Consider the following 12,269-nt stretch of genomic DNA (forward strand, 5'->3'; position numbering starts at 1 on the left):
GTGGCCCCACTCAATAGGGTTCCAGGGTCAAAGCACATCCTCTAGAGCAGGGGCCTCAGCTTTTTTCCTGGTGAGAAGCTACTCATCTAGAGGCAGATCACCCCACAGCAAGGGATGCCGAGTAGGAATTCCTGCCTGGTGGCCATCAGTATGAAGCTGGCCTGATGGTCATACAGCCCCAAAGCCTCTTATCCACAGGCATCTGATGGGCCGTTGAGCTGCATTAGCCTCAATCTGTGCCCCACAGATATTTTCAAGTGTCCAGGACACACATGGAGTGTGTGTGCACGTGTGTGTATTTGAATGTGGACTGAATTGTGATCCCCCTCAAATTCATACGTTGAAGGCCTAACTCCTAATATGTCTGACTACATTTGGAGATTGGCCCTTTGAAGAAGTAATGAACATTAAATGGGGTCATAAGGACAGGGCCCTAATCCAACAGAGCTGATGTCTTCATGAGAAGGGGAAGAAGCACACACACAAAAGACCCCGAGGACACAACAAGAAAGTGCTGTCTACAAGCCAAGGACAGAAGCCGCAGGATAAAGCAAACCTGAGGTTTCTAACACCTAGATTTTGGGAAGCAAATTCCTGTTGTTTAAGCCACTATGTCTGTGGTATGTTTTTATAGCTTCCCTAGCTAACTAATTCTTGGGGGAAGAAGTGTCCACGATCTCTGCTTGGAGAGTTGCTGTCATCTCCCGGTAGGCACAGCAGATGGCAGTGGCACCCTGTGAGTCTGCACAGCCAGCTGACCTGCCAGGCTGTGGCTCCGGCTTAGATAACTAAAGGATCAGAGATGTAAACTTCAAGGTCCAGATTGTTTCAATGGGAAAAAATCCCAAAAACCCTTGACATAAAGTGTCTGCTATGATCTAAATTAGTGTCCCTCCCAATTCATATTTTGAAACATAATTATCAATATAATGGTGTTAGGAGGTGGGGTCTGTAGAAGGTGGTTATGTCATGAGAGTGGAGCTCTCAGAAATGGAATTAGTGACCTTCTAAAAGAGGCCCCTGAGGGCTGCCTTGCCCCTTTACCATGTGTCAGGCTACAGCAAGAAGGTACCACCTATGAGCAAGGAAACCAGCCCCCACTAGAAGTCAGATCTGCTGGTGTCTTGATCTTGGACTTTCCAGCCCCCAAAACTGTGAGAAATAAATTTCTGTCATTTATAAGCCACCTACCTATAATATTTTGTTATAGTACCCCAAGGGAACTAAAACAGTATCTCTATAAATATCAATCAAACTGGGCTCTAGAAAAGTAATGAGATACTACTTGAAAGGATGAATAAGGGGAAAAAGTTCTCAAGTATTTGATGTTCATGAGCCTAACTTTCTTTTTCAGTGATGATTTATTGCTATTTCGTTGAGTCTAGGCTTTACTCTGCGCATTGAGCTCAAACCCTCTCTATTGCTTCCTGGAGATTTTTGCCTCTTTCCTCTGAAGTTCCCTGGATACACTTGTTGCTGTGAGGCTGACATATCAGAACTGAGCATGTAACTGATTAGCTTCATATTGATTTCAAGAATTTTTTGTCCAGTTGCTATAATTGGGCCCTTATCTCCACAGCCATTCTAAGCACAAGTCATAGAACCAAATCTGTCCTCTGTTCCTCACAAAGCTCTTAGTAATGGAAACTTAACCAATTTGGTAAGCAGGTAGCTAGCACCTACTCCTGCCACTATGGTTCACTACGAATGATGATGCCTCATTGCAAATCCAAAGTGGGTAAAAATAGGCACACAGAGACCCTCTCAGTGTTGACATGTATATTACCAACCTTTTTAAGCACCAAGATGATTTTTTGATAATATAATTTCCAAAATTATACAGAAATGTCTAACCTTTTTTACTCGATGGATTGAAAGTCACATGTCCAGGCAGTGTCTGAGGATGAATATCAGGCAAGCGATCACACATGGAGAATATCAACCCAAAGCCTTGTAACTAAAACACACTCATAACTGTGTGTCTATGTGTAAATGACTGCAAGCAAATGAACCTAACTGAAAGTCACCAGAGACTACTGGACAGAGAACCAGCCCAAATGAGCATCTCCTCCCACCTGTTTACTGAGGATTTAAATCCTCTTTATTTAAATCCAAATAGATTGGCACTTCCCTGATGAAGGTGAAGTCCCCAGTTAATTTTCATATGGAAGTTGGGCTTTCTCTGGGCTATGTTGTTGGATTTCATTTCACAACGATAGCAGTGCGTTTTTATCTTCAGACAATACGTACTGACATACCATGTCTCCTACATGCATTATCATTATTTCAGCGGAATAGCACCTCTCAAGGGAGGTCTCAGAAATGCTAGTTCCACAACACATACTGCTCAAAAATAGAAAAGATTCTGAGGCAAGCGTCAGTCTATTTGGATTTAAATAAAGAGTTCATATTTTGCTCACTGAGTAATAAAACTAACATGATAAAACCTGTCTTTAAGAAGTCTGCGTATGCTTTGGATTAATGAAGGAAGATGTGGTATTGTGGTCAGGATACACAGACGGACATACATGTTATTTTTTGGAGTCTTTTGGGGAAAAAAGCTTATTAGATTCTTGAGAGATAAGTTGATCTTCCAACAGATAGTGGTGACTTTGAAACTCCTTGAATTTACATTGCTTTGGCCAAAACTTGATCTAGGGAAGAATTCCCTTAGAATAATTCTCCAGAATGTTAAGGCTTTTTTTTTGGGGGGGGGTGAAAAACAGGATTCCTGTGTTCAAATTTTTTTGGAGGCTTGTATTAACCATACTTTTAATTTCTGTAAATTGATGCTTTAACATCTACAAAATGACCACTAGCTGTTTCCAAGTAAGCCCTGGCTCACCCCAAGAAACATGTGGAGACTGTACGTAGCCCTAAACCTGTGTGTTAACAGTCACTGTGAACACGAATTTCATGGGCACCACTTAGCAACACAGCTAACCTGTCCTAACAGGCCACCTACACTGCCTCATCCGTTTCTTCCTGTGGGACTCAGACTAAAGGTTCCGCTCTCTCTCTGCCTCGAGGCTGACCCTGCCTCTTCTTCCGTGGGGGATGTGGTATTCTCCCGGGGGAACTGAAGGTATTATCAAGCTGTGGAGCTCTTTCTGGTTTTTCTCTTTGAGCTCTATCTGGCTTCGAGGTAATATGGTTAAAACAAAACTGTGGGTTAGAAAAAAAAATGGACATACTTCTTTCTGGCAGTACTCTCAGAAATATTAATGCGTAAGTGTGCATTCTAAATTTTCAGTGTCAAACTTAACTTGGCTTTGGAATCTTTTTTATTTTTGAGCAGTATATCTTGTGGAACTAGCATTTCTGAGATCTCCTTTGAGAGGTGCTATTCCGCTGAAATACTGATGATGCATGTAGGAGACATGGTATGTCAGTACATATTTTCTGAAGAAAAAAACGCACTGGTATCGTTGTGAAATGAAATCCAACAACACAGCCCAGAGAAAGCCCAACTTCCATATGAAAATTAACTGGGGACTTCCCCTTCACCAGGGATTTGGCACACAGACACTGAATGGTAATATCTGAATGAACTTACATTGTTTCGGTGGTCCATACATTTTAACATCCATATAATTTTGCCCTTCCTAGTATTTGAATACATTTTATTCCCATTTTTCTTTACAAGTGGCAATTCCATCTACCCATTCACTTGCATGAGACACCTAGGAATCTAGCAGTCTTCTCCTTTTCCCTTATCACAGTACCCACCATCACCCACTAATCATGTCATTTTGGCACGTCTCATGTCACATCTATCCTCTCTGTCTCCAATACAGTCCTTGTCCAGATTCACATTATCTCATGTCTCATTTTCATGGCGTCTTAATTAGTTCTCTTTTCCCTAATCTTTCCCCCTCTTGAGTCCTTTCTTTATAGTGATGCTAATGTATTTTTCCTAAAGTACATTTTTTATTATGTTATTTTCCTTTTAAAAACCACCTGCCCTTTGACCCATGATTGCATTATATGAAGTCTAGACTCCCTAATCTGTCATGCCCACTTTTTCTACTATCTCATCCATACTTGTTTTTCCAGTCTTCTCCTACCTGTAGCATAGGAAACAATTCAGTCACATTAATCTGGCTGTGATATGCTTTGGTGCTTTTTCACCCAGATCGATTCATCTTTCAAGATCCAGCTCAAGGGTGTTCTCTATGAACCGTCTCCTGGTCTCTTTCTCCTCCTTACCCACAGCATGCACTACAGAGTTTCATACTCATTTGCTCAGGTTTTTCTTACCCTACTAGTTGGCAAGTTCCTAGTGGTCAAATATTATGTATGACTCATCCTAAAATCTCCAAAGGCTGACACAACATTTGAAACATTGAGGAATATTTTACACATGCTTATTCAGTGAAAGGACCATTATTTCCTTTTATATATGAAATAAATTATTTGTATACTATATATTTCTGATTTTGTGTATGAGTATTATCTAAAAGTGCCTCTTATAAATTAATCACTTGATGCTGCTCTTCCTTTCCAGCATAATTAGAAAGGGAAGAAGAAACATATATTTGTCTTTGGATGTTTCCCTCACATCATCATATTCTCACCTTCCTCTTTCATTACTGTTTCGAAAACCCAACATCATAAATATTTTTTGAGACCAAGAAAAATTATTCCCAATTCTGATTTTTCCTCAGAGTAAATGTAACTGCATGGGCAATTATCCATGATCGTACCCACAGAGAATAGAAGTACTTTCCCAGTTCTCCTATTTTAGATCCTTAGGGGCAAGGATAGAATAAAACCTTCTCCCCTCCATGTCTGAGAGAGCAGAGAAAGGACCCACTTGGAGGCTTCTAAGAGGGTACTGTTATCTAAACTCCGGATCAAGCAGTATGTCTCAATGTTGAGACTTTGACATAAGTAGAATTCTAGCCATTTGTACGAAATAGTAGGAATTAAAAGGACAGATGGACATTTGATTTCCCAAAGACAAATTCTCTGAATTAATCTGAAGTCAGTTTTTATGACAATCTTAGAAATTATTACAAATTGTTGACTTTTTTTGGGAATTTGTAGTCTTGGGTAAAACTGGTTAGTTATCAACACCTAGTAAATGGTTCATAAAAAGAGAACAGTCAAGTCAACTACACCTTAAGGTCATTTCCATCCCTAATCTCTCCTCTCTATTCCCTACTAGAATTGTTTATAAGAGGAAAGGATTTTTAAAAGGCCTTCGATGAAAAGAAAGAAATTATGTTTTCAAAATGGGTGTGCTTCTCCATTCTTCAATTTGCTGGATACTGTTATGAAAAGCACTTTAGTCTAATGGGCACAAAATGCTTATTCCCCATTCTAATGCTGTGTTTTGGGATCTTGTCTGAGGAATGGGAAGGCTAGGTAGGAGGCAGTAAAGAACATGCTTTGTACTTGAAATAAACAGAATAGAGCTTTAATACTTACAGCTGTCCTCTTCTTCAGTTATACATTTCACAACATAACAGGCGTAGATGAAACCTGCCAGCTGAAACAAAACAGAGACGCTTTAGACATGAGACAAAGGCAACAAAGCCAGACCTCACTGGGGAGTGGCTTTTCAAAGTCAGGCAGTTTACAACCAGACTCAGGGCTCCAACATGGCTCATCGGACTGGATCTTGACTCCAGTGTGGATTCCTGATTCAAATGATGTTCACCTGTCTTGTAAATAAATGTATTTCTCTGTTTTTTTTTAACCTACATTTATGTGTAAGATTTATTAATTGCCAGACACTCTAAAACAAATTATTTTCAGTACAGAAAAAGACTTATAACCATTCACTAGTGGACTAACATTTGCGTTTGTGCCAATCAACTTCTAGTTTACGTTTCATTAGCCCAGAGTCTAAGATTCTAAAAACTGGACTTCCACAGACCATCAAAAAATGCTCTGAGGGAAAAAACATTAGGGTGATTCTGTGGCTTGTTGCATGAGCTCTTTTTAAGTAAGGAAAACTCAGATCTGAAACAGAAACCAGGGCATACTGAATATAATTAAGAGATATGTTACAGAGAAGTGATGAGGTGGACACCAGTAAGTAAGGGGTATCATCAAAATGCATTGAATATGACATTACACACATCACATTGTCTTTTCTGAAACATTACAAAAAGGTCTGTGTGCTTGTAAAGGAGCACAGCAAAGTCATTTGATCTATTTTTTCAGATTGAGTATTTTTGTATTTCTTCATATTAGTACAATATTTATTTAGTCAAATTATGAGGACTAGTCAAAAGAAACAAATATAATTTCTGGATAAGTAGAAAACTATTTTTTTCTTTTTCTTTTTGCAAATTGATCTAGTTTGGAGGAGTCCTTAAAGGTATGTCCTCAAGAGTGATGAAGATTATTCACAACCTTTCAGACAGGCATTGATCTGTCTGACGACCCACCCCATACAATAATATTTAGTGTGGGGAAGAAAACATTAGGAATAGCTACAGTCTTCAGTCAGGAAGTGAAAGCACGAGAAAAAAAGGAACTGCTGCGACAAGCCTAATGAAGTTGTTTTTCATTAGGTGACAGAGAGTGATCTTCTGGAGGAAGTAAGCGGAATATTTTTAAGTCAAAGGGTACACTAATAGGTATTTAATGAGCGCAGAACTATTAGGAGACAAAGCAGCCTCTGGGGAAAAGAAACTTTTAAGTCCCTAATTTGGATTTGAGAGAGAAAGCACATTCTGGCAGATTGTAGCTATCTTCCAAAAAGAACTGGCATGGGATAAAAAAGAGGTCATTCCTGGGCAAAAGAGGAAGCAGCAGTGGCCACGCCTGGAGAGGCAGAGTTGAAGGAAGAAGACTGATGCAATGTAGTCTTCCAACAGTTTTGTTTTAAGATCCTGGAGGAGAGGGAATGCATGCCCCCTGCCCTCTCTACCCACCACTGTAGTATCTGCACCAGTACACATCATAAATAGTTAAAAATAAATAGCCCTGGGCCGGGTGTGGTGGCTTACACCTGTAATCCCAGCACTTTGGGAGGCCAAGGCGGGTGGATCACAAGGTCAGGAGCTCGAGACCAGCCTGGGCATTGTGGTAAAACCCCATCTCTACTAAAAATAAAACAAAAAAAACATTAGCCGGGCATGGCAGCACATGCCTGTAATCCCAGCTACTCGGGAGCTGAGGCAGGAGAATTGCCTAAGCCTGGGAGGTGGAGGTTGTAGTGAGCAGAGATCATGCCACTGCACTCCAGCCCAGCCTGGACGACAGAGCAAGACTCCATCTCAAAAATAAATAGATAAATAAATACCACTGATGCTGTATCAGCAGAATGCGTTTTCTTTTTAAAAAATATTTTAGAAAACTCATCAAATCAGCATGTTTCTCTTTGAATTATATGTTGCTATTGGCAATAAAATAGTGATAGTGAGAACCACTTCTTCATATAATAGAGTCATGAAGAGCTTTGTTTTTATGGGACTTACTTTTAGAGTTCATTGTATGAATTAAAAACCAATGTCTCCTATTTGACACTAGCAAAGATTTTGATTTGTCCAAACTCAAATCACATAGTAATTAGAGCATTTTCATGGGTACTAGAAAATTAAAGACTATACTACCACATCTTGATCTTTTAACCACCAGGACCCATGAAAATGCTCTTTTTATGGAGTGACACAGTCCCATAAGTTGCTTGTTATTGGCACTTGGATCTGGCTGTGTCTAGGTAAAGAGCCTATGGGTTTGGTTAAATCCCCTTGGTATTGCTTATAGTTTTACCTCTTCCTCCACATTAAGTTCTTACTATATACGGCTAAATGCTCAGGCTTATCAATAGTTTTCCTCTTCTTTTCAGTGTTAAATGCTTATTAGATTATTTGTAAAGCAATTTGTTCTAATTATGAACTTTAAAAAAAAAAGCTTACTCATCACTTCATTTCTTTGAAATGAAAATCTAGGTAACAAGCATAGATACATTCTGAGATTCAGGGCTAGTAAGTTTAAACTTCTCATTACAGTGTCACTAGATTCTTGATTATTAAGTGTACTCTCCCAGAATGCAGCTAAGGCATTGCATTCTGCTTACCAGCGATCTTTTAATTATTCAGTTTCATTCTTTAACTATCTGGGGAGCTCCTTTGATATAAAAGTAAATCCTGCTGCATTTTGTTACAAAAGATTGCTGATTAAGAGAACTTTAGCTTTTAAATTGGTCACCTCTAACTACAAATGGAAATTTGTGTCCCCCAAATTAATCAATATTCATAAACTCTCCTATCTTTCAATTTCCCTACACAATATAAATTTCTAACTTAATTTTACCTCCCCAGTGGCAATTCATAAAATTTATCTATAGGAAGGGACTTCAAATTATTTCTAACAATTCTCAGTGTCTCTGACATGGTTTGGCTGTGTCCCCACCATCTGGAATTGTAGTTCACATAATCCTCACATGTCATGGGAGAGACCCAATGGGAGGTAATTGAATCATGGGGGCGGTTACCCTCATGCTGTTCTCATGATAGTGTGTGAGTTCTCACAAGATCTGACGGTTTTATAAGGGACTTTTCCCCTCCTTTGCTCTCATTCTTCTTCTTGTGGCCACCATGTGAAGGTCTCTGCTTCTCCTTCTGTCATGATTGTAAATTTCCTGAGGCCTCCCAAGCCATCCAGAACTGAGTCAATTTAACTTATTTCCTTTTTAAATTACCCAGTCTTGGGTATGTCTTTATTAGCAGCGTGAGAACAGATGACTCCAGTCTCCTATAATATGCAACTCTGCTAATTGCTACCTGGGCCACAATGATGAACTAAAGCAGAGTTCTAGTTACCACTGACATTTTGGGTTGGGTAGTACCTTTTTGTTGAGGCTGTTGCGTGTTGTCAATGTTTAAACAATAACATCTTACAACCAAGACAATCAACAATTGAGGCAATTTTTCTTTTTAAATAAAAAATGTTACATGTTATCTAAAAGACAAAATTGCCCCTGGGTAGAGCCGCTATTTGAGATATAGTCCTAGCTTTAGGGAGTTTGCAATTTTGTAGCAGGTATACCTACAATTGTAATTTGAAGTAGGTTTAGATAAATCATCAGAAAGAAGGGAGAAAACTGTAGTTCTAATAAGTGACAATAAACAGTAGACTGGACACTTTCATGTGTTAGCTCATTAATCCTCACAACCACCATCGGAAGAGCATTATATGTGTTTTTGCAGATGACAGGCAAAATGGGACTTCCTTTTCCAGAGTGAGATTATCAAGCAGGAAAGATGTGGGTTGTGTTTACTTAAGAGTCAGTAGCTACATGTGATGGGAGTTTGGGGACTTTGTACTAGAGCAACGGAAATGAAAGCTGTGAAGACCAGATTAGGGCCATATTCAGTGGGCCTCTAGCATGTCAAAATGCCAATGGAACTGTGCCATTTTTCTCTACAATAAACTTAAGGAGCACCCCCTACAGAAGTATAACATTTTTCATAGACCCAAATCCTTCACAATGTGATACTTGATTCCCTTTCTTGTTTCATTTCTCACCAATTTGTCGGAATTGATGTCAATAGGCAGCTGTTGGTAGTCTGCTGACATCTATCAGGTAGCTTTCCTTCTCTGTTCCTTAACTCATTTTCCCAGTCTGCCAACAAAGAATGCTAATTGCCTACATCTCTTCCTTCCCCTCTCTACTCAGCCTCACACCTCCAGAAATGAGTAGTTCTAATTCATTCTTTTTTTGCATTTGATTTTGAAACCATAGTCCTGGGTTGCTAAACTAGACATAAAGCTTTACGTGGTAGTACTGCCTGCTTACTTTCCAGGTCGGCTTTTTTTAATTTTTTATTTAACTGTTATTTTAAGTTCTAGGGTTCATATGTAGGTTTGTTAAGTAGGTCAACTTATGTCATGGGGGTTTGTTGTACAGATTATTTTGTCACCCAGGTATTAAGCTGGCCTTAGGGAATGAGTTAACACCCATCAGGAAAAACAACTAATGGATACTAACTCATTCTTTAAGGCTGAATAAAAGTGCAGCTTTCTCCAAGAACTGGTAATCCATTCTCAGAGTAGGTTGGTGCTTGGCACTTTTGAGGTGGACCTTCATAAGTGAGAGGGCTGGAAAAAAAAATAAAGAGGAGAATGGAGAGATGGAAAGGACATCTTCCAAGCAGAGCTCAGACTAGAGCTAGAAAGAAATAGATGATATCGAGGGAAGAGGAAGTGGCCCAGTTCAGGGAAGCTGGGGCTGTATAAAGGGAAGTAACGGGGCACAAAGCAGATAATAGAGGCTCGTGCTGTTAGAGTAGATGTGAGTATCCGCAACTAAAAGAAAATAATTGTATTTTGTTCCTTATTTAAAGATGCTTAGAATAATAATAGAAGGGACCTGCGGCATTATTCTGGGCAAACACACAATTATCCACTAGTGAAAGAAATAAAATATTCTAGTTGTTTTAGTCTTTGTTGTTTAAAACAGAGCTAAGTATAAAACTTTTAATTTTTATTTATCTTTTCATCTTCATATATCTAATGTGATTTGTTCACTTCTAATTCACTTGATAAGGAATTACATATCATCTTGATATCATTACTGACTGAAAGGAAATGATATTTTCTCTCTATAACTAAATCAGATTAAAGTTCTTTTTTGTATCCACAAACCAAATTATGATTGTATGTCCTAAAAATTCACTTAGAAGCTAATAGATAAAATGAAACCAAAGCCTTTTGGTAAGTATTTTAAAGGATTTAATTGTAATAATTGAAAATATAGCAAACTTAGTGTTTAATATGTTACATTCTGGATATTTGTTTCTGGGAAGTTGGAGTAATGGGAGAAATACCTATCCCTATCCTTCATATTAAGCACAATTTAAAACCCTTGACATTATATATATAACAAACACAAGAAGACTCTGAAGGGTGGAGAGAAGGCAGACCAGCTATGGACTTTGGTACTCAAGAAAGGACATGTGGGTGAATTCCATTATTATTTTTTCGGGAAGGTTTCACATACACCAGACTTACTTGGAGCTGAAGAAGCCTATAACTCCAAAATGCCAACAGGCACAGATATTTTAAAAGCCCCAGTAAAAGCTTTTTGTCTCTGGCCAAAAGATTACAGAAAAGGAAAAGGCAGCACAGCAGGACAGAACACTTTACAAGATAGTGCTTCTGTTTTAGCCAACACCATAGAAAAAAAAAAGACAAAAACACAAAAATTGTAGCCCCACTCCCCAACCACAGCAACAGAGTAGGGAGCCAAACTACCCCTCTGCCTCATAGGTAATCCAGACTTCTAGCCTCACTCTCAAATAACAAGGCAGCCCTCTTCTCCCCAGCGGAGTGATATCAGTGTAAGCTTAGTAGAAGATCAGGACTTTTACCAATTCCCGGCAGTACTGAGGCCAGTCCCCCAACCCTGCGGCATCAGTGAAAGCCACCTTGGAGCAGTAATAAAGCTGTCTTACTCTTCCCAGATATGGAAGTATCAGTGAGAGGCTAGTGGCAAGCAGGAACTTCCACAGCCTCCCAGCCTTAATGAAAAGCCCTTCCCACCTTGAGTATCAATGGAGGCTAAGTGGGAATCCTGGACTTCTATCCCCACTTGGCAGAAATGAGTCAGCATTCCTCTTTCTCCTAGAAAAACAGCATGAGTGGAATCAACTAAAATGGAAGGCTTAATTAAGATCTAGGATCTCATAAAAATGTCCATGTTTCAATTAATAATTACTAATCATACCAAGACAGGATGGCCTCAAATTGAATGAAGACAGCCAATGCAACCTAACCACAGAGGTGATAAAGATGTTAAGATATTCTGACAAATATTTCAGAATAGCTATTGCAAAAATGCTCCAGTAAGCAATTACAGACATGTTTGAAATAAATTAAAAAATTAGAAATTTTCAGCAAAGAAATAGAATATGTAAGAAAGAACCAAACTGAAAATTTAAAACTAAAAAAACGTGGAGGAGACAGAGGAAAGAATCAGTAAACTTGAAAAATGAACAATAGAAATTACCTAAACTAAGCAAGAGAGATAAACTGGAAAACATGCAAGATCCTCAGAGATTCATGGGAATAATAAAGATGTAACTTTCCCCCCCATTGGAGTCCTGAAAGGAAAGGAGAAAGAGTTCAGCACTGAAAAAGTGTTCAAAGAAATAATGACTGAAAATTTCCAAAATTTGGCAAAGGATATAAACTTAGTAATTCAAAAAGCTTAGTTAACCACAGAGAAAGTCATGCCAAAATGCATGACAGTCAAACTTTAGAAAGCCAAAAACCAACGTCTTGAAAACAGAAACAGGGAACATTTA

General features: G+C 38.8%; 1 protein-coding gene across 10 annotated transcripts in view; it reads right to left on the bottom strand.

Moving 5' to 3' along the window:
• The window catches only part of NKAIN2 (sodium/potassium transporting ATPase interacting 2), a 1,033,472-nt gene that overhangs the window by 22,878 nt on the left and 998,325 nt on the right, over positions 1–12,269 (bottom strand). For all 10 annotated transcript variants that reach the window (XR_004267626.1, XR_004267624.1, XR_004267622.1 and 7 more), the window contains one exon: positions 5,434–5,494. Coding sequence is in view for 5 of the 10 variants with exons in the window: in XM_032274380.1 (XP_032130271.1) it covers positions 5,434–5,494 (61 nt within the window). In the remaining 5 variants the exon portion in view is untranslated. The remainder of the gene's footprint in view (positions 1–5,433; positions 5,495–12,269) is intronic.

This window comes from Sapajus apella, unplaced genomic scaffold (genome assembly GCF_009761245.1).
Source record: "Sapajus apella isolate SASKATOON/1434 unplaced genomic scaffold, GSC_monkey_1.0 scaffold6, whole genome shotgun sequence".
In the NCBI taxonomy this organism is placed as follows: Eukaryota; Metazoa; Chordata; class Mammalia; order Primates; family Cebidae; genus Sapajus; species Sapajus apella.